At 42.5% G+C, this 21,462-nt stretch overlaps 1 protein-coding gene across 2 annotated transcripts in view; it reads left to right on the top strand.

Moving 5' to 3' along the window:
* The window catches only part of parvaa (parvin, alpha a), a 122,683-nt gene that overhangs the window by 68,640 nt on the left and 32,581 nt on the right, over window positions 1-21,462 (top strand). For both annotated transcript variants that reach the window (XM_043705652.1, XM_043705653.1), the window contains exons 2-5: window positions 2,459-2,548; window positions 2,651-2,721; window positions 4,699-4,801; window positions 15,593-15,733. In XM_043705652.1, coding sequence (XP_043561587.1) covers window positions 2,459-2,548; window positions 2,651-2,721; window positions 4,699-4,801; window positions 15,593-15,733 — 405 coding nt within the window. The remainder of the gene's footprint in view (window positions 1-2,458; window positions 2,549-2,650; window positions 2,722-4,698; window positions 4,802-15,592; window positions 15,734-21,462) is intronic.

The raw sequence follows: 21,462 nt of genomic DNA, 5'->3' as shown, positions 1-21,462 counted from the left end.
TGAAATAGTTCATGCCACATTTGGAAAAGGTTACCATCCCGATCAAAACTCCGTGCTGAAGATGCTGATATAAAAAGAGCTAAAGTGCTGCCTGCTTTGGCAAACCTTTGAACTTTTCATTGGCATCGTCATGTTGAAACCTCTCCACATTCTAACTCAGTAACCAACATCTCGATAAGATTCCTCCAATTCCTCAACCATTTAAGATCTTCATACACCTCCACCTCGTTCAGCAATAAAGTGCTCACTGATGTTCATTTTGGGATCTTCCAGACCTACCCAGCTCCTGAGGGAAAATGAGTGTGAACTGCCGTTGACATTAAGCTATATTTGCCCAAGTGTGGTATTATGGAGTCTGAAGAAAAGTTGGGAATGGTCAATAAGTGCTAGCCTAGACAATGATGGTCCAGATTCTATGATCAAATAACATAAATTTGGAGGAAGGCGATAGCCTAATGGTATTATTGCTAGTCTGTTAATCCAGAGACCCAGGTAATATTTTGGGATCCCAGGTTCAAATCTCCACATGGCAGATGATAAAATTTGAAATCAGTAATAATCTGGAATCAAGAGTCCAATGATAATCATTAATTGTCAGGAAAAATCCATCTGGTTCACTAATGTCCTGTAAGGAAGGAAATCTGCCATGCTCACCTGGTCTGGCCTACACGTGACTCCAGACCCACTTTATTGTAGTTGACCTTGAACTGCCTCTGGGCAATTAGGGATGGGCAACAAATGCTGGCCTAGCCAGTGATGCACACATCCCATGAAGGAATTTTTAAAAATTACAATCCTGACTTCGGATTGGTGGATAAGCTTTGAAACTGAGAGAGTTACTTTTCACAAAATTCCTGGTGTCTGATCCACACCTGTAGCTGTAGTATTTTTATGGTTGGTTAAGTTACGTTGTTGGTCAACCCAGAATGTCGACGGTCAAGGCTTCAGAAACAGTAGCAACAATTTGTATTTGGCGTTTCCAACACTTTTAACATTCTAAAATCCTACAAATTGCTTCATATAGGCTTCATCAAAACAAAATTTGATACTAAGCCACATGAACCATTCAAGCAAATAACCAAACATTTGATCATAAATGTAGTTTTAATGACTACAGGGTATCTTAACCTCCCTCTCCTCTTCTCCATCCTTTTATGGGTAGAATACCAGGGCTTCAGGGGTAGGGAACTGAATGTGTGACTATCAGTGTTGAGGTGGTATAATCAGGTATACCCAAGAGGCCAGAATTGAAGAAGTGCAGATATCTTGGAGATTCGTAGAGCTGGAGAAGGTTGCAGAGTTAGGGAGTGGCAAGGCTATAATGAAATTTGAGAATAAATGAAATTTTGAAATTCAGGCCTCATCATGCCCTATAATTGAGGGAAGGTCATTGGTACAGCAGATGAAGGTAATTAGAACTTATCCTGCAATGATGTCCTTGGGCTGAGATCACAGAGGCTTCATGCAGTCATGACCATCTACCTTTGCGCTAGATATAACTCTAACCAGTTTTCCCACTAATTCTCATTAATCTTAGTTTTGCTAGGGCTTCTTGATACTATACAAGGTCAAATGTTGCTGTGATATCAAAGGAAGTAACTCCCTTCTCGCCTTGAGGTCAACTCTCTTGGCCATGTTTGGACAAGGCCATGATAGATCTGAAACTGTGTGCCCTTGTTGGAACCTTTTGGCCTGAAACGTTAACTTTCCTGCTCCTCGGATGCTGTCTGACCTGCTGTGCTTTTTCAGCTCCTCATCTATTGACTCTGGCTTTCAGCATCTGCGGTCCTTACTGTCTCAAACTGAGCAAAAATGTGCAGATTATTGCTGAGTGCAGGCTGCTTGATTACATTGCTGACAACATCTTCCACCATGTTGCTGCTGGTTGAGTGTAAACCGATGAGTTAATTGGCTAGAATTGATTTATCCTGCTTTTTGTGAAGATATATCTGGGAGTAGGTGCAACCCAATAGAAGTTTCTAGAACCTGTGGAGATTGCTAACTCTGAGCACAGCTGCTTTAAAGCCAGGCAAAATTTGCATTCTCACTAAAACATCATCATAACAATTACAGTCAATTGCTGAGAGATTGATGAGTTTTCCAGACCTTTCTTTTCCTCAATTAATTTGTTGCTAGATCTGTTTAGATGTATTCCTGGAAATTTTGTCAGGTGACCAAACTGAAGATTAATCCTCAATTAAGGCAGGATCCTGGATAATCCTGGAATGTTGGCAATTCTCCTAATTAGCACTGGATTCATAAACTTTTAAGCCACTCCAGGGAGATCACATTGCTTCTTAAGAGAGGCTGCGGCCATGCTTGGCAGGTTTAGTAGAACAGCCCATCTCTTCCTGCCATTTGTTTTCAAAGTCACCATGTAAGGGAAAAGGTGCAGACAAATCTGCCTGTTTAACCTAATGCTTCTGTCTCTGTGTCTCTCTGTCTGTCTCTCACTCAGTATCAGAACTGCAGGAAGAAGGGAAAAATGCCATCAACTTGCCGCTCAGTCCCATCCCCATCGAGTTGGATCGAGAGGACACAATGCTGGGTAAGATGCTCCTTTTTAAGTCAGTTTGATATGCTAGACCAAGTGAATTGGTGATGATTGAGTCCTGCTGCTGTACTTACAGAATAATTATTTACTTCCCAGAGGAAAATGAGGTTCGGACGATGCTTGATCCAAACTCAAAATATGACCCCAAACTAGTCGAGCTGATGAAGGTAAGAACAGAATATAAAAACTTGCCTTTCTTCAGTGACTTCAGAAGCTTTAAGATATTCCAAACACAGTACATCGAATATCCTTTACATAGTTGTGGAACGGGGAACTGTGTGCAAGTCAAGTTCCCACAAATCATAATCATCAATAACTAATCCTCAGGTTGTGTTTCATTAGAGCCACCTGGCCTCTTAACCTCATTAAAGCCTTGATCTAAGCATGGATACAACTGCTGAATCTGAGAGAAGAGATGAGACTGACTGCCCTTGATATTTAACTTGTATTGCATCAAGGAGTCAATGGGAAGTCTCTCCATTAGCGGAAGTCATACCTGGCACAAAGTAAGATGGCTGAGATTGTTGCAGGCAAATCCCCTCAGCTCCAGGGTGTTGCTGCTGGAGTTCCTCAAGGTAATGTCCTCGGCCCAATCATCTTCAGTTGCTCCATCAATGACCGTGCCTCTATCCTAAAGTCAGAAGTGAGTATGTTTGCTGACTACTGCATAATGGTCAGCACCACTTTCAACTTCTCAGATAATGAAGCAGTCTATATCCAAGTGCAGCAAGATCTGGACAATATCTGAGTATGGGCTGACAAGTGGCAAGTAGTGCTAGGAAATGACCAAAATCAACAAGAGAGGATCTAACTATGTACCCTTGACATTCAATTGCATCGCCATTGCTAAATCCCCTACTGTCAGTTTATTGATCAGAAACTAAACTGGGCTCGCCATATAAAAATTGTGGTTACAAGAGCAGGTCACATGCTGACAATTCTGCAACAAGAAACCCTTTCCCTGTTTCCGCAACATCAGTCCACCATCTGCAAGTCAGCTGTGTGAGGGAATATTCCTTACTCATCTGGATGAGCGCAGCTCCAAAAACACTTGCGAAGCTCAACTTCATCCAGGTCAAAGCAGTCTGCTTGTTTGACACCCCAACTAAAAAGTAAAGGTAAAGTCACCAATGTCCTATTGGTCCAGAGGACTGTTGTCTGTCATTAGAGAGAGATGACAGGTGGTAGTTTAATCTGAGGGTCACCCACCTCAGTCGATGGGAGAGCTTGAGAACATGAGTCCTTTATGGTAACCTCACCCAGTGCAGGAAACGAACCCACTCAATTGGTGTCACTCTGCATCATACACCAGCCATCCAGCTAACTGAGCTAACCGACTAACAGCTTCTACATTCACTGTCACTCTCAGTGCCTTCAGTGTGTACCATACACAAGATTGCAACAACTCACTAAGAATTGTACAACAGTACATTTCAAACCCATGACCTCTGCATGCTAAGGGATGAAAGCAGCAGATGTATGGGACTGCCACTACCACCTACTCTTTCCCCTTCAAACCTCATAGTAGCCTGACTTGGAGCTGCATTGTTGTTCCTTCACTGCCGCTGGGTTAAAATCCTAGAAGTCACTTTTTAACAGCATAATGGATGTATCTAAATCAAACAAGCTGTAGAAGATCCAAGAACATGTCTTACCACCACTTTCTCAAGAGCAGTTAGAGACGGGTAACAAATGCAGTCTGTGCCAGCAAATGCCCACATCCCATGAAAGAATAAAAGCTATCCTTTAGTTTCATTTCATTGAAGCTTACAGTGGTACATCACAGGTGGCTGGTTAGGCATTAATGCCTGTGCCAGTTATTCTGATCATTATTCAATTTACTCCATTCTCTTCATTTTTCTTTTCTTCTTGTATTTATTCAATTTCATTTGAAAAGTTACTATTGAATCTGCTTCCTCTGTCCTTTTTGTTTGAAGGTGCATTCCAGATCACAACAGCTCTCTGTCTAAAACAAATTAGGTTTCCTGAAATTGCCTCTGCCTCTTTTGCTAATCATTTTAACAATGTGTGTTGCCTGGTTACTGGCCCTCCTGCCACTAGCAACAGCTTCTCATTATTTACTGTAGCAAAATCCTCCATGATTTTGAACATCTTTTAAGCAATGGAATGTTGTGTGTGCCCAGGTTTTAATTGACTGGATCAATGATGAGCTGGTAGAGGAGAGGATTATCGTGAAGGATTTGGCTGAAGATCTCTATGATGGGCAAGTGCTACAGAAGCTGTTTGGTAAGACTTTAATAATGGAAATCTCATCTTGATGGCAGATTGGGCTACAGATGAGGGATACTTAGTTAAGCATTGCTGTATTTGGTGGTTTGTGACTACAGTTAAAGGCTATCCAGAAAGAGATCTCACCCCGCTGTACAGTAGATGCAACCATCTGCATAATACTTCATTACCCAGTTTCTTTATTCTTGCTCACATTGTTTTCCCTATTTGGTACAGGTTTCTCACTGAGAGTCAGTGCTCCAAATTCTCATACTCTGCTACGGCCAAACCTCAGTTGAGCAACAGCAGCCTTTTGATGCATCGAGCACAACAGAATCAAGCAAAATGGGGCATGATATCTTTAACAAGTAGCACCCTCCCATCTATTCTGCTAATGCATTAAACACTACTCTTTTTCTTAACCTTGAAAACTGGTTTTATAAATTTTGTTGTTTCTGGAGAGAGTAGCCTTTCTCACCTTGGTTAGTGGCATTGAGAGGCCACGATTTTTGAACTTGAAGCAGTAGGCCACATCACTTCAGAGAGAGAATTACAGAATCCCTACAGTTTCCGAAGCAGGCATTCAGCCATCGAGTCCGCGCTGACTCTTCAGAGAGCATCTCATCCAGACCCAACCCCGCATCCTTTCCCTGTAGCCCTGCACTTCCCATGGCTAACCCGCACATCCCTGGACACGATGGGAAATTTAGCATGGCCAGTCCACTTAACCTGCACATCTTTGGACTGAGTTGGCCACCTTGCTGCAGGAGTTTGGTGTCAGACGGGGTAAGAACAGCAGGTCCCTCTTCTCCAAAAGACATCAGTGAATCAGTTGGGTTTTCCAAAAATTCCAATGAATTAATAGTCAACTTTTCCTGAGACCTTTATATTTTCAAAAGTTGTTTCAAAACGTTTCCAAAAGAAATTTTGTCAAACTGCCCATGTGGGAATTTGAGCTCAAGTTTCCTGGATTATACACTCAGTCCTCCAGATTACTGGTTGAACGATAAAGCACTTGCACTACGGTACCCTTTGTGCTTAACCAAAGACCTCTTGCTGTACGTTTGCGATAGAGATGAGACCAGCCAGTCAATTACATTGTGACTCCTTGAAATCCGTATAAAACGAATCTGCGGTAAAAGGATGCCAACATTTCATTATTGAAACTATTGTATAACTGCACTAAAACAATTGACTTAAGTTTGGGCTGTATACAGAGAAGGTTAAAGGGAAATTTAGCAGAGATATGTAAAATTATGAGGTGAATACATCAGGATAAGTAAGGAGCAATTGTTTCTAGCATTAAGAAGATTGCTAACCAGAGCGCACAGATTGAAGTTAATTCGCAAAAGTACTATAGGGGAAATGACAACTTTTTGTAATGCAGCATATTATTGTAATCTGCAATGCACAGTCTGCAAGGACAGTGGTAGCAGATTCAACAGTAACTTTGGAAAGAAGAATTGGATAAATACTTGAGATGAAAATATTAACAGGGTTGTAGGGGAATTGCAAGTGTGCGAGGAACTAATTGGATAGCTTTTTCAAAAAGCCAGTGCTGGCACAAATATTGATAAATTCTTACTGCACCAAGGGTGACCTACATTCTATTTGCAAAGAACCCAGTTTAATGCTCCTTTTTATTTATCAATGTAGCTAGCAGCAAAATTGTACCTACTTTATAATCCCCACTCCATCCCTTCTCATCTTATTTAGTGAGCATCGTAAAAATATTCTCAACAGTTTTTTTTTGTCCCTCCTGCCAGCGTATGTTGTTGTGTGTGTGTGTGTCTGTGAAAGAGATTTAACTATTGTCAGTGATGTATTTTGGCCTTGGTTAATTTGTAATGAATACACAACTTGCTTCTGGAGACTCACAGTTCCTGCTTCTTCAACTGGAGCTGATATTTTCCACAAGTTTATTTTTTAGACAATTATTACAGAATCATATTGAGAAGTATTTTTTTCTTTAGGTTTGTTACAGCTCCAAGTGCCAGAACCATGCAGTTGCTGATTCACCTCACTGTGCCTGTGCCTTCCCGAAGTGAGCTGCTGGAGCCATTCCCCTGCTCTCTTCTCAAACTTTTCCCTTTCAATTATTTATCCAGTTTGGAATGTTATTATTGAATCTGCTTCTCTACTTCAGGATCGTGCCAACCCATTTTGGGGGGGTGGAAAAAGTTGTCATTTTCCCCTTTTGATTTATTTTGCTGAAAACCTTACAAATATGGAGGAAAGAAAAATAGACACAAATTGACAATTCTTGATAACTGGTCGCTGGAGTTTTACACACACCTTCCAATTTGCCGAATAATGTTTAAACTCTCAGTCCAAGTCTTGAGAACAGGCATTAGGTTGTGAGGCACAGGTGTACTTTTTTAACCCTAGATCTTAATGCGGCTAATGCTTGTCCCATGAGCAAGGAAACTTGGCACATGACTGAGTGGAAAATCAATTAAAAATGGTTTTGAATATCAGCGCGCCCTGTCCATTTTATACAGAGGAAGTCATAGTTCATTCTTCTGAGCCAAGTCTTCTTTAGTTGAGTAAGCGTATGTGTCTAGAAAGAGAAAATATGAGCTTTTTTTTTTGGCTCCTTTTTTCAGAATGCAGCCAGTGTAGCTGAGGTTAGTATTCATTGACATTGACATCATTTGCATCTACCAGCAGTGCTAATGGGTTCATTAACACAAGGTTTCATCAGAGAGAAATTCTGATCATTATGTTATCAGTTGCATGCTGCTGTGATGCATCTTTGTTGTGATCAGGTTTGATAGACCTTAATCTTTTAAATATATTATGTGGAATAACCACATAAGAAAATTTGCTGCTGGATTCCAGGTCTGAATGGAAATTTTTGAAAGTTATACAACACAGCACATCTGAGCAATTAACATACAGAAACATCATCACCTGCAAATTCTCCAAGATGCGCACCATCTTGCCTTGGAATTGCGATATTATTTCTTCTCTGTCACTGGGTCAAACTCCCTCTCACAACACTGAAGGTGGGCCTGACCCCATGGACTGCAGCAGGTTAAGGAAGCTCACTACCATCTTCTCAAGGGCAATAAGGGATAGACAATAAATGTTGCTTAGCCAGCAATGCTCACATCCCATGAAGGATTTTTTAAAAAAATGATGTTTCTAAGCCATAAAGTTAAAAATCACACAACACCAGGTTATAGTCCCAACAGGTTTATTTGGAAGCACTAGCTTTTGGAGCGCCACTCCTTCATCAGGTGCTGTACATCCCAGTCCATCACCGGCACCTCCAAATCATTTCTAAGCCATATACACTAGATACAATGTAAAATCTAAAAATCATGATTAACGCCAGGTAAATGTGACTTAACAGAAACTGTGGTTGAACACCCTGTAGACTGTGCTTTAAATGTTTGATGTGGTCCAGACTAATTCCATGCAGACGTTAGTGACACTGTATGTCACCAAATATCATTAGCTCTGGCTCCTTCATGAGGATCTCCAATTCTTCACTCACCTTGGAATCTCTTCAAAGTCTCTCTGACTCAGATTGCCTTTGACTGCTTGTATTGGTACATTAATCTCTTCTCCTCAGAATGAGCTCCTAGAACACCAAAGACTGTTTCTCACCATCAAAGCACTCTAACAGTTTTAGTCTTTTTTCAAGCAACTAACTGCATTGTGCTGTTGCCAGATTGCTCTGTGCTCCTATCTTTCTTAGCTGCATCAAGCATATACTGCTTGTGGGCTTCCTTCACCCACTTTCAAGTGTACAGAACTATCAATGGCTGTCGTGCTTTTTTAACTGAACTCTTTTCCATGGCACAGAGTCACTACCCCCAGTCCTTCTCCTGAGATCTAACCGCATGATGTTTGTGAACAGCAGTACTTGTACAGCCTGTAACCACTTTCTGCTTCAGCACTGTCCCAGAAAACGTACACCCTGAGAAATTGAAAACGGAGAACGTTCTTGATCTCTACCCAAACCATCTCCATGACAACATAGCCTGCTTTGGGCTGACCTTTAGGGTTTACTGAATGCTTTTCAACCACGTTGCCTCGATGTATTTTGATACCTACCACCAGTGATAATGAGTTAATTATAATAGGTTTCTGCAAATAGTGCAAACATTATATAGCAATATACATACTGAGATGATCCGAGATTTGAATACTCAACAAGCTGAATCTTTATAATTTGGCTTGATAAACAATAGCTGAAAATGTGTTGCTGGAAAAGCGCAGCAGGTCAGGCAGCATCCAGGGAACAGGAGAATCGACGTTTTGGGCATAAGCCCTTCTTCAGGCTTATGCCCGAAACGTCGATTCTCCTGTTCCCTGGATGCTGCCTGACCTGCTGCGCTTTTCCAGCAACACATTTTCAGCTCTGATCTCCAGCATCTGCAGACCTCACTTTCTCCTTGATAATAATCTATTTAAAGAAGAATCGAAGGTAAAAACAACCATCAAGCTTTCCAATCACAAGGGGTGGAATCTTCCCAGCCCCTGAATAATGTGGGCAATGGTGAGTCAGTTGGTGAGATTCTGAACATCAAAAACAAGAAAGTCTGATTTTGCAACCAACTGATAAGCAGTGAAACAGGAATCTCATAAGTGAATGGCAGAAGCTGACTTGTATGGGATTAATATCTAATCTCACCTCATTGATATGCAGATTCCTAATCTCCCATGTTGACATTTCCAGAGATCGATGTCAGAGAGGACACCTGGCAGCTCCAGCTCACCATGTGCTCCTCCAGGCCTCCATTTTGGACAGCAGTCACTGGTAGCTTAGGACACTGTCTGTGAGGCATCCTCTTGTCCCCATCCTCTCCTCTCTTCCCCTCACCCCCACACTGCCTTCTCCCAGTCCAGGGCAACCTCTGATAACAGCCTGGGGGCTTGCATATGGTCAGGGTTGGGCATCTGTATCACTACACTCCGAGGATACAGATACTGAGTGTTCACAGCAATAAGGCCTGTTCTGTTTCTGATATCTCCCATGGAGCCATAACCAATAGTTGCAGCCAGAGCAGGGTAATTTTTGCTGTGGTGCAATGAAGGTGTTGAATAATGGAAAGATGAAAGGAATGTGGAGGTTCAGGGAGGGGCGGTAGGGGGTCCTAGATTATTGGAAGCATTTCTGTTTTGTTTTCCCCTGTGACTATGTGCATTGTGAAGGGCAGCTCCAGCCTGGCAGCACTTGACTTGGAGTGCAGCTTGGCACTAAAAATGGCACCATTGCTGGGAAGTCCAGGAGTGGTGAATCCTTCTGTCATTGCTGAGTGGAAGATAGCTCAAGCTGGGAACCAGAGAGCTGTGGTGTACCTAATGAGGCGAAATGCAGAGAATGGCATGAGAAAAGTGGCTCCGGCTCAGGAAGAGTAATCCTCTGTGAAAGTCGCCAAAATTGACACTAGCGAATTTCTGATCAAAGTCAGCACCAAAGATGCCAGCTAAGTGAGCTCACTTGCTGCTTTTATAGCTCCACCCCTTCTGTTTTAATTCATTAAACAGACTTGGTTAACTTTCTGAACTGCTGGTTGTTGTAGTGTTTTTCCCTCGGGCAATCACTGAAGCCCAACAGTTTAATTATTTACCTTCCTAGCCGTTAACCTCTGAAAACAACATAACCCCAACCTTTTACATGCACTCGTAGGTGCTTTAGTTGCATTTGTTCTATTCTCCACTGTTAAAGTTTAATTCCTGAAACTAAAACTTACCTCATAAGGCACATGAACTGTGAACCAGATAATCACTAGATAACTGGATAAAAACTTCTTTTTATTTTCGAAGTTGGATTGAGAAATAAGTATTGTTCAGAATGCATGAGAAAATTCACAGATCTTTGGTATTATTTCATTGGATTTGTTATTAGATTAGATTATTTACAGTTTGGAAACAGGCCCTTCGGCCCAACAAGTCCACACCAACCGCCAAAGCACAACCTAACACTGCGGGCAATTTAGCAAGGCTAATTCACCTAACCTGCACATTTTATTTTGGACTGTGGGAGGAAACCGGAGCACCCGGAGGAAACCCACGCAGACATGGGGAGAACGTGCAAATTCCACACTTTCCATTGCCTGAGGCGGAATTGAACCCGGGTCTCTGGCGCTGTGAGGCAGCAGTGCTAACCACGGTGCCACTGTGCTGCCCACTAATGTTGCTTGAATTAAGGCAATATGAACAGTATGTTGCTGTAAAGTTTGTAAATTAACCCCTGGATCATGAAAGTTGTCATAGAAATGCAATCCTTTTTTGTTGTTCATGGAAGTGACCTGAAACTCCTAATCTAGTATCATCTGTCCGAACGGGAACACTTCACTGAAGATCTGCAGGTCTGTGACACTAATATTTGTCCCAAACCAGATTTTGAATACTAAGATATCAAATATGTTTGCGTATTTGAAGAAGAAATGCAAAACTGGTTGTTGTGTGTTAGTTTTCCCTGTGGTGATGAAATTACCAAGCTCTTCCTCAGCCAATCTTCCTAGCCAGCCAGCAGTTGAACTCTAACTGACCTCAAAATTTACAGTAAGTAGAACTTGACATTAAAAGGTTCACTGTTGTACAAGGAAATTGTTCTGAAGAGGTTAATGCTCATGTTACACTTCTTCCACCCATTTTGCTCATGTCACACATTGTGGATGGATACCAGGATGTCTACTGGAGCTTTTGGAGGGAGCAGGCATATTTTTATCAAATCCTTAAGGTTCTCATCGTCATGTCTGACCAAATGAAATAGTACTTATTACTGTTAGGAATACAGTCTGTTCTCTCAGGGCAGTGTCTCTTCTGTAGATACTCAAAGGTGTTATATCCTCTCCACTACTTACTAGATGGGTCCAAGACACAGGATTGGTAGCAGTGAATTGTAAAGCTTACCTGTTACCCCATTACTGGAAAAGGTGGTAAATACCACAAGGTAACAGCAGGTATCAGGGAAAAGTATCATGATTACGGCTCCACTATAGTAACAAAGTAATATCTGTTTCCATGTAATACCTAGTAAAACAGTTTATCACCCAACTTACTGGGTACGATACTAAGGAAGGTTGGCTGGTCATATGGCACTCAGTATAGTCATGATGGAGTTTAATGATAGAAAATACGGCAGGTTTTCCAAGAAGGCCTCCATGCAAAATAAACCTATTTCCATTACACGTGAATATTATTTCCTATTTTAGAGACAAAAAAAACTGCAGGTGCTGCAATGCAAAATAGACAGGCAGGAGACTGGAAGAACACGGCAGGCCAGGCAGCGTCAGGAGATGGAGAAGTCAAAGTTTCTGGTGTAACTGTTCTTCAGGACTGGGAGTGGGTGTGGGGGAGCTGCAGAGAAAGGCGATGGTGAGGGCAGGTAGTGAGGTGGGGATAAATGAAGACAGGCAGAGGGTATGACCTGGTTGGTCAATGGAAGGAATGAATCCGATCGGTGGCACTGAGCAGTGGAAGGGAGGGGGCGGGGCTGGGAAGGGAGTTGGGGGATGGAAAGGGAGGTTTTTCGAAATAGGAGAACTCAGTGTTGACTCCTCTGGCTGAAGGTTCCCAGGCGGAAGCTGAGGTGTTCCACCAATTTGCAGTGTGATTCATTGTGGCATTGGAGAAGCCCAAGGATGGTCATGTTGGAAAGGGACTAATTAGGGGAATTGAAATGGGCAGTGACTGGGTGGTCTGGTCAGCCCCTGTGAGCCCTGCTGAGATGCTTGATGAACCGTTCCCTAAGTTTATGTTTGGTCTCCCCGATGTAGAGAAGACCATATTGGAAGCACCTGATTAGATTACCTACAGTGTGGTAACAGGCCCTTCAGCCCAACAAGTCCACACAGACCTTCCAAACAGTAACCCATTCAGACCCATTCCACAACCCTAACTAATGCACCTAACACTATGGCAATTCACCTGACCTGCACATGTTTTGGATTGTGGGAGGAAACCGGAGCACCCGGAGGAAACCCACACAGACACCGGGAGAATATGCAAACTCCACACGACAGTCGCCTGAGGCTGGAATTGAACCCAGGTCCCTTGCGCTGTGAGACAGCAGTGCTAACCACTGAGCCACCGTGCTGCCCTGATGCAGTAAACTAGGTTGGAAGAGAGGCAGCTGAACCTCTGTCTCACCTGGAAGGACTGTTTGGAATCCTGGATGGAGGTGAGGGGGGTGATGTACTGACAGGTTTGCATCTTTTCTGGTTGTAGGGGAAGGTACCTGGGGGTTTGGAGGGGTCGGTGGAGAGAGTGGTGCAAGCCAAGGACTGTCAATGGGAAACAGTCCTTGTGGAAGGCAGAGAGGGGTGGGGTCTAGTTGGAGTTGGCAGAAGTGTCCAAGGATGATGCCTTGGAAATGGAGACAGGTGAGGTGGTAGATGAGGACCGGGGGGCTCTCTGTCTTTATTGCGTTTGGAGGGGTGTAGTTTAGAGCAGTGGAACAGGGAATGAAGGTGGTGTGGTGGAGGACTGTCTAGATGACAAAGGGGGAGACAGCATGTTGTTCCAAATAGGTGGACATCTAGAATGCTCGTGAGTGGAATGTCTCCTCTTCCGGGCAGAGGCGGATGAATTGGGAGAATGGGATGGAGTTCTTGCAGGAGACTGGGTGGGAGGAGGTGTATTCCAGCTGGTTATGGGAGTCTGTGTTTGTAGTAAATGTTCATTTGGAGACTGTCACTGGAGATGGAAATGGTGAGGGCAAGGAAGGGGCGCGGGAGGTGTTCGAGATGGACCAAGTGAATATGAGGGCAGGGTGGAAGTTGTGGGCGAAGTCGATGAACTGCTCCAGTTCAGCCTGGGTGCAGGACGCTGCACTGATGCAGTCAGCGATATAATGGCCCACCCCAGTTAAGCCTGCCTCTTTGTTGGCTATATCGATCAGCCCCACCTTCAGTACCTACACAGGCACTGTGTCCTGTTACATTGGTGACTACATCAGTGCAGCGTCCTGCACCCAGGCTGAACTGGAGCAGTTCATCAACTTTACTCACAACATCCACCCGCCTCAAATTCACTTGGTCCATCCCAGACACCTCCCTCCCCTTTCTTGCCCTTGCCATTTCCATTTCCGGTGACAGTCCTCCGACGGATGTTTACTACAAGCCCACAGACTCCCATAACTACCTGGACTACACCTCCTTCCAACCTGCAGGAACTCCATCCCGTTCTCCCAATTCTTCCACCTCTGTCGCATCTGCTCGGAAGAGGAGACATTCCATTCGCAAGCATCCTAGATGGCCACCTATTTTGAACAACATGCTTTTCCCCTCTCTGTCATCCAGATAGCCCTCTGCCGCACCCCCTCCATTCCCTGTTCCACTGCTCTAAACCCAGTTGCTCCAAATGCAGAGACCCCCTGGTCCTCACCTATCACCTCACCAGTCTCCGCATCCAACGCATCATCCTTAAACACTTACGCCAACTCCAACTAGACCCTACCACTAAGTACATCTTTCCCTCGCCACCCCTCTCTGCCTTCCACAAGGACTGCTTCCCATCGACAGTCCTTGGTTTGCGCCACTCTCCCCACTGACACCTCTGAACCCCCAGGTACCTTCCCCTGCAACCGGAAAAGATGCAAAACCTGCCAGTACACACCCCCCTCACCTCCATCCAGGGCCACAAATAGTCCTTCCAGGTGAGACAGAGGTTCACCGGCCTCTCTCCTAAACTAGTTTACTGCATCAGGTGCTCCCAATGTGGTCTTCTCTACATCAGGGAGACCAAACATAAACCTAGGGAACAGTTCACTGAGCATCTCAGCCAGGTCCACAGGGCTGACTAGATCTCCCAGTCACTGCCCATTTCAATTCCCCTAACCACTCCCTTTCCAACATGACCATCCTTGGCCTTCTCCATTGCCACAACAAAACAAACCGCAAATTGGAGGAACAACACCTCAGCATCTGTCTGGGCAGCCTTCAACCTGGAGGACTCAACATTGAGTTCTCCAATTTCGAATAACCTCCCTTTCCAGCCCCTCACCATCCCTTCCACTGCTCCCTGATACTAACTGGATTTGTTCCTCCCATTGGCCATTCCTGATGAAGGGCGTTTGCCCGAAACATCGATTCTCCTGCTCCTCGGAAGCTGCCTGACCTGCTGTGCTTTTCCAGCACCACTCTCTCAACTCTGATCTCCAGCATCTGCAGTCCTCAATTTCCTCCCTGTCTTCATTTATCCCTACTACACCACCCTGACCCCGCTATTCCCTTTATTTACAGCTCCCTCTACACCCACCCCAGTCCTGAAAAAGGGTTAAATCTGAAACGTCAACTTCTCCACCTCATGATGCTGCCTGGGTGGCTGTGTTCTTCCAGCCTCCTGCCTGTCTACCTTTTTATTTCCTATTTTAACACTTGCAGTTCATAGGACCACACATTATTGCTGGGTTCTGATATTTAATTTTTCACGTTGGTCTGATTTTATGATCCAATGAGCAGACATAACTCAGATTCCAATTAAATACTCTAGACTCAATCATTTCAATGCTCTCCCAACCTCCCACTTTTGTAAACTTGATGTTGTGCAAAACTCTGCTGCCTATGTTTTTACTCGCATACAGTCCCAGTCAAACACCCCCAACTGTTTTCAGTGACTGTTCTAGTGCAACACTTCCTTAATTTTGTTTTTAGACATTCCATGCCCTCACCTCTCCCATTCTCTGTAATCTCCTCCTCCTCTACAATCTCATGGTTTCCAAAACTAGCCTCCGGTGGAAGAAGCTTGAGGGGCTGAATGGCCTCCTCCTGTTCCTATGTACAAGTTTACTGTGTAAAAGCTGCCATTGTTGAACAATTTACTGATGTTCCTGTTTGCTTTGTGCAGAGAAACTAGAGGGTGAAAAGCTGAACGTAGCTGAAGTGACACAGTCGGAAATTGCCCAGAAACAGAAACTGCAGACTGTTCTTGAAAAGATCAATGAAACACTTAAACTGCCGCCCAGAAACATCAAGTGGACAGTTGATAGTAAGTCTGATTTTTAACAGGGGGGGAGTAAAGGTCTGTTTGTTAAAATGTTCAATTGAAGACCTTTCACCTAAAATCACAGTCAACCTCTATTTCAATAAAGACCAGGAGAGTTCCTGCTGGTCACTTAGCCCACTATTTATCCCTCAGCCAATGTCAATGTCTGGTGATTATCACATTGCCATTTCTGTGATTGTATTGTGCACAGATTGATTCCTGTATTTCTTATAATAGTGATTATGTTCTGAAAGTGCATAACTGCCTTTAAAACTTTGGTGGCAGGATTGTATAAATACAAATATCTTGTTTCCTTGTTCAAACCTCATCTTCTTAAGCTGCTTAGTGATGGGTGACTAACAAAGTACATATATTTGAACTTTCTCTCACTTGGGTCCTGTTATGGAAAAGGATAAGCTTTCCATAAAAGTTAGTTTTTAATTGGAGTAAGACATATTTTGATGTTATGAGACAAGAACTTTCAAAAATTGATTGGATAGAGTGGGTAAAAGGACATCTGACAAGTGGGAGGCTTTCAATAGTGTGACGACAGGAGTTCAGAAGCATTTTGTTCCTTTTAGAGTGAATGGTAAAGCTGGTAAGATTAAGGAACAATGGTTGAATAAAGATATTGAGGTTCTAGTCAAGACTAAAAGAGAATCTTATTTTAGATAAAGACAACTTGGTTCAGTTGAATCTCTTAATCAATATCAAGAGTGAGGCATTCTTAAAAAAGAAACCAGGAAGGCAAAGAGGGATATGAGAAAACATTGGCAGATAAGATTAAGGATAATCCAAAGAGATTCACAAATATATTAAGAGCAAGAGGATAACTAGAGAGAAGGTAGGGCCCCTTAAAGATCGAGGAGGTCATCTTTTGTTGAACCCCAGGAGATGGGAGAGATACTAAACAAATATTTTGTGTCAGTTTTTACTGTGGTGAAAGAAATGGATGCTAGAAAAAAATTTTGGTTTTAAAAACGGATCACGTTACTGAAGAGGAAGTTTGGTAGGTCTTGGAGCATATAAAGATGGATAAATCTCCTGAACCTGATCTAATGTATCCCACTATGTGGTGGGAATTAAGCGAGGAAATTGTGAGACGCCTTGCAGAAATATTTGCATCATCATTAACTCCAGTTGAGGTGCCTGATGACTGGAGGGTGGCTAATGTTGTACCTTTGTTTGAGAAAGGTGCAAGGAGAAACCAGGGCAATATAGACCTCTGAGTCTGACTTTGGTTGTGGGTAAATTGTTGGAAGTGATTTTAAAAGATAGTATTTGTGGACATTTAGAGAGGCAAAAATGGATTAGGGATAGTCGGCATGATTTTGTGTGAGGAAGATCATGTCTCATAAACATGATTGAGTTTTTTGAGGAAGTTACCAGAAAGATTGATGAGGGCAGAGCAGTGGACGTTGTATACTTGGACTTTAGTAAAGATACCTTTCGATAAGGTTCTGCATTGTGGGTTAATTAGGAAAGTTAGATCACATGGGATTCAGGGTGATGCTTGCTAATTGGATGCATTATTGGCTTAACAGTAGGAGCCAGAAAGTGGTGGTGGAGGGTTGCTTTTTGGACTGGTGCTCTGTGAGAAGTAGTGTTCCACAGGGATCAGCTCTGGATCCTCTTCTGTTTGTCATTTATATAAACATTTGAATGGGAATATAGAAGATATTGTTAGTAAGTTTGCGGACAGTATCAAAATTGGTGGCATAGTAGACAGTGACGAAGTCTTTCTAAGGTTACAAAGGGAACTTGATCAAATGGGTCAATGGGCTGAAAAATGGCAGATTGAGTTCAGTCTGAATAAATACGAGGGATTGGGTTTTGGTACAGCAAACAAAGGTAAGAGTTATACAATTAATGGCAGGGCCTTGGGTCATATTGTAGAACAAAGGGACCTATGGGGTGCAAGTACATAATTCTTTGATATTTGCGTCACAGATAGACAGGGTGGTTAAAAGGCATTTGGCACACTTGCCTTCATTGTTCAGTCCTTGAGTATAAGAGTTGGGACATCATGTTGAGATTATACAGGATGTGGAGGTGCCGGTGTTGGACTGGGGTGGAAAAAGTTAAGTCACACAACTCCAGGTTACAGTCCAACAGGTTTATTTGGAAGTACTAGCTTTCAGAGCACTGCTCCTTCATCAGGTGGCTACAACATTTGAACAGATGCATAAATAGGAAAGATTTGGAGGGATATGGGTCAGAAGCAGGCAGGTGGGACTAGTTTAGTTTGGGATTATATTCCACATGGACCAAAGGTTCTGTTTCTGTGCTGAATGACTCTATATCAGTGCTAATGGTATAGAATCTCCAGAGACTCCTTTCTCACCCTCTTTTTAAATGGTTAGTGAGCTCTGACATGAATTCAAAAGCGGCAATGGGTATTGTTCAGGCTGTACAAACTCACTGTCCCTGTCTTCACTGCTTTGTATCTTCTAACTGTACAACCTACAGAATGACACAGCCTTTACTCTATTCCTTGAGATCTGCATTCATGTAAGTCTGTCTACTTGAAGACTGCCAACATGAAGCTCTTGCGTGTGGAGAGAGTTTTAACCTGCTATCACTTTGCACCAATTCCCAGTTCTCTCAACACTTACATAAGTGTTAATAAAACCTAGAAGAATAAACAAAAGTATTGGAACCAGAGCTAACTAGAGAAATTAAAGATAATATTAGATGAAACAAAAAAGCTTACAGTGTCGCCACGTAGTAAGCCTAAAGATTATTAAGTTTGTTTTTTAAAAAATTCAATAAAGGGTTATCAAAAGCATTAATGACGAGGGACAAAAAGTAAAATTTGAGAATGAAGTAGTCATTCCTCAGCATGTGGGAGGGTTCTGTTTCTGAGAATCTCTGCAAATGATAACAATTGCGAGTGTAGAGCTCATTTAAAAATACGGATTAAAAATCGTGCCTATGCGAGTTTGCCCACAAATGTTGAATTTTGTTTGGGACGGATAGACGAATTTAGGAGTCGCGATCCTGCAGTCACAGAGAATTTACTGTATTTTAAACTTGTTTTTTTAAAGAATCTCAAAGATGTTGCATGAATGCCAAAATAAGGAATGGTTGTAAACATGGATCTCCTAAACGCAGGGACTGGAGAAATTATAATGGGGAATTAGGAAGTAGCAGGGACATTAAACAAATATTTGGTGCCTGTCTTCTAGTTGAAGATGCAAGGAACATACCAGATATAATGAAGAATCAAATGAAAGTGAGGAATATAAAGAAACTAACACCAGGAAAGAAATATGACCAGTTTAATCAATGAAACTAAATCTCCAGGGACAGATGGATTTTGAAAGAGGTGTTGATTGAGAATGTCCGTTGGTTCACCAAAGAATTGAAATGTAGCAAATATAAACCTGCTACTCAAAAAAGAAGAGAATTAAAAAGATGGGGGACTACAGGAGTTGGTTGGCCTGAAGTCAGGAGTAGGTGGAATGCTTGAATCTATTAATAAGAATGTAATGAAAAAGCATTTGGAAAATTGCAATATGATTAGACAGCATCAGTATGATTTTATGAAGGGGGATCACGTTGGAAACGTCTGGATATTTTTGAAGTTATAACTTGCAACGTAAATAAGTGAAAATCATTACATGTATTTGAATTTTCAGAAAACATTCAATAAGGAGCCATGCAAAAGGTTGTACTCAGGTTAAAAGTTGATTAGATTGTGGGGTGGTATGTTAGAATCGATAAAGAATTGGTTAATTGGCACAGAACAGAAGGTGGATAAATGGGATATTTTCTGGATGGGACCATATGACATTGGTGATTTATCCCAAGGGCAGTTTGTTCCAGTCTCAGCTATTTGTACTGTACATTATTTCCTGAGGTGAGAGGATCTATTACATATATAATAGATTAATGTTCACTGACAACATAAAGATACTTGGAAAAACTTGATGGGGTAGAAACAGATATAGAGGATTAAAACATATTAAATGTTCTGGGTAATCCAAGATGGAGGACAGGAAACTTTTCTGGCTGCAACAGCTGCTCCTTTTTTGAGGTATTTTAGGTGCTGGAGGTGATTTCCTCAAATTCCAGGAGCAGCAATTACTGTTTTATATTCTGTGGCATTGTTTTGCAACTTTGGGAGAAAAAAAAAGTCAAAACACCAGCAGTTTTAAAAGGAAGAAGAACAGACATAGGAAGCACATGGTGAGGTCAGTGCAGGAGAGAGAAAGAAACTGACACTGCCTTTGCTGTTTGAATTTATGTATCGCTGGACATTGGAGTGTGTCTGAGAAAATTAACAAACAGTGATATTCACAACTGATTTTGGAGGAACTGTTTGGGCGAAGTTCACAGCACAGAATCAGATAAGTGTATTGTTTTAAGTGGCCTACAGAAAGTCTGCAGTAGTGAGTAGAGTGGGTTCTTTCTTGATTATACGTTTTTCGAGATATGTCTCTTGATTAAACTTAAAATATAAGCCATGACTATTAATTTAACCTGGGGCAGTGTTTGTAGAGGAATAAGACGATATTATTTTCTGGGTCTGTAAATTGTGAAGGAGCAAAAATGGCCTTTAGTAGAGTGATATGTGCTTCTTGTCAGATGTGGGAGTTTAAAGAGAGTTTAAGGGTTACTACGGATTATATCTGCCATAAATGCTGTTGGTTGCGAATCTTATCAGATCGAATGGATCATTTGTAAATGAAGCAATGAGGAATTTGCAACAGCAACAGTATGTGATGGATGGCAGTTATAGGAAGTGGGAAAATCTCAGATACAGTCACATAGATGGGATAACTCCAGGAAAGGTAAGAGAGGTAGGCAACTAGTGCAGAAGTCTTTTGTGGCTATACACATTTCAAACAGGTATGGTGTTTTGGAAAATGTAGGGGGTGATGGATTTTCAGGGGAACATAGCATGAACAGCCAAGTTTCTGGTATTGAGACTGGCTCTAATGTAACGAGGGGTACGTGAGGTTCCAAGAGATCAATTGTGTTAGGAGATTATCTAGTCTGAGGTACAGACAGATGTTTCTGTGGCCAGCAGCAAAAAGTCAGAATGGTGTGTTGTTTCCCTGGTGCCAGGATCAAGGATGTCTCAGAGAGGGTGCAGAACTTTCTCACGGGGGAGAGGGGCCAATAAGAGGTCATTGTCCACATTGGAACCAATGACATAGGAAAGGAAAAGGTTGAGATTCTGAAAGGAGATGACAGGGTGTTAGGCAGGAATTTAAAAAGGAGGTCCTCGAGAGTAGTAATATCTGGATTACTCCTGGTGCTACAAGCTAGTGAGGGCAGGAATAGGAGGATAGAGCAGAGGAGCTGGTGTATGGGAGAAGGATTCACATTTTTGGGTCATTGGAATCTCTTTTGGGGTAGAAGTGACCAGTACAAGAAGGACGGGTTGGAAGGGGACTAATATACTGGCAGGGAAATTTGCTAGAACTGCTCGGGAGGATTTAAACTAGTAAGGTGAGGGGTTGGGACCTAGGAAGATAGTGAGGAAAGAGATCAATCTGAGACTGGTACAGTTGAGAACAGAAATGAGTCAAACAGTCAGGGCAGGCAGGGACAAGGTAGGACTAATAAATTAAACTGCATTTATTTCAATGCAAGGGGCCTAACAGGGAAGGCAGATGAACTCAGGGCATGGTTAGGAACATGGGACTGGGATATCATAGCAACTACAGAAACATGGCTCAGGGATGGGCAGGACTGGCAGCTGAATGTTCCAGGATACAAAT

Source organism: Chiloscyllium plagiosum, chromosome 16, assembly GCF_004010195.1.
Source record: "Chiloscyllium plagiosum isolate BGI_BamShark_2017 chromosome 16, ASM401019v2, whole genome shotgun sequence".
Classification (NCBI taxonomy): domain Eukaryota; kingdom Metazoa; phylum Chordata; class Chondrichthyes; order Orectolobiformes; family Hemiscylliidae; genus Chiloscyllium; species Chiloscyllium plagiosum.
The sequence above is the reverse complement of the archived record's forward strand: the minus strand, read 5'-3'. Positions and strand labels throughout refer to the sequence as shown.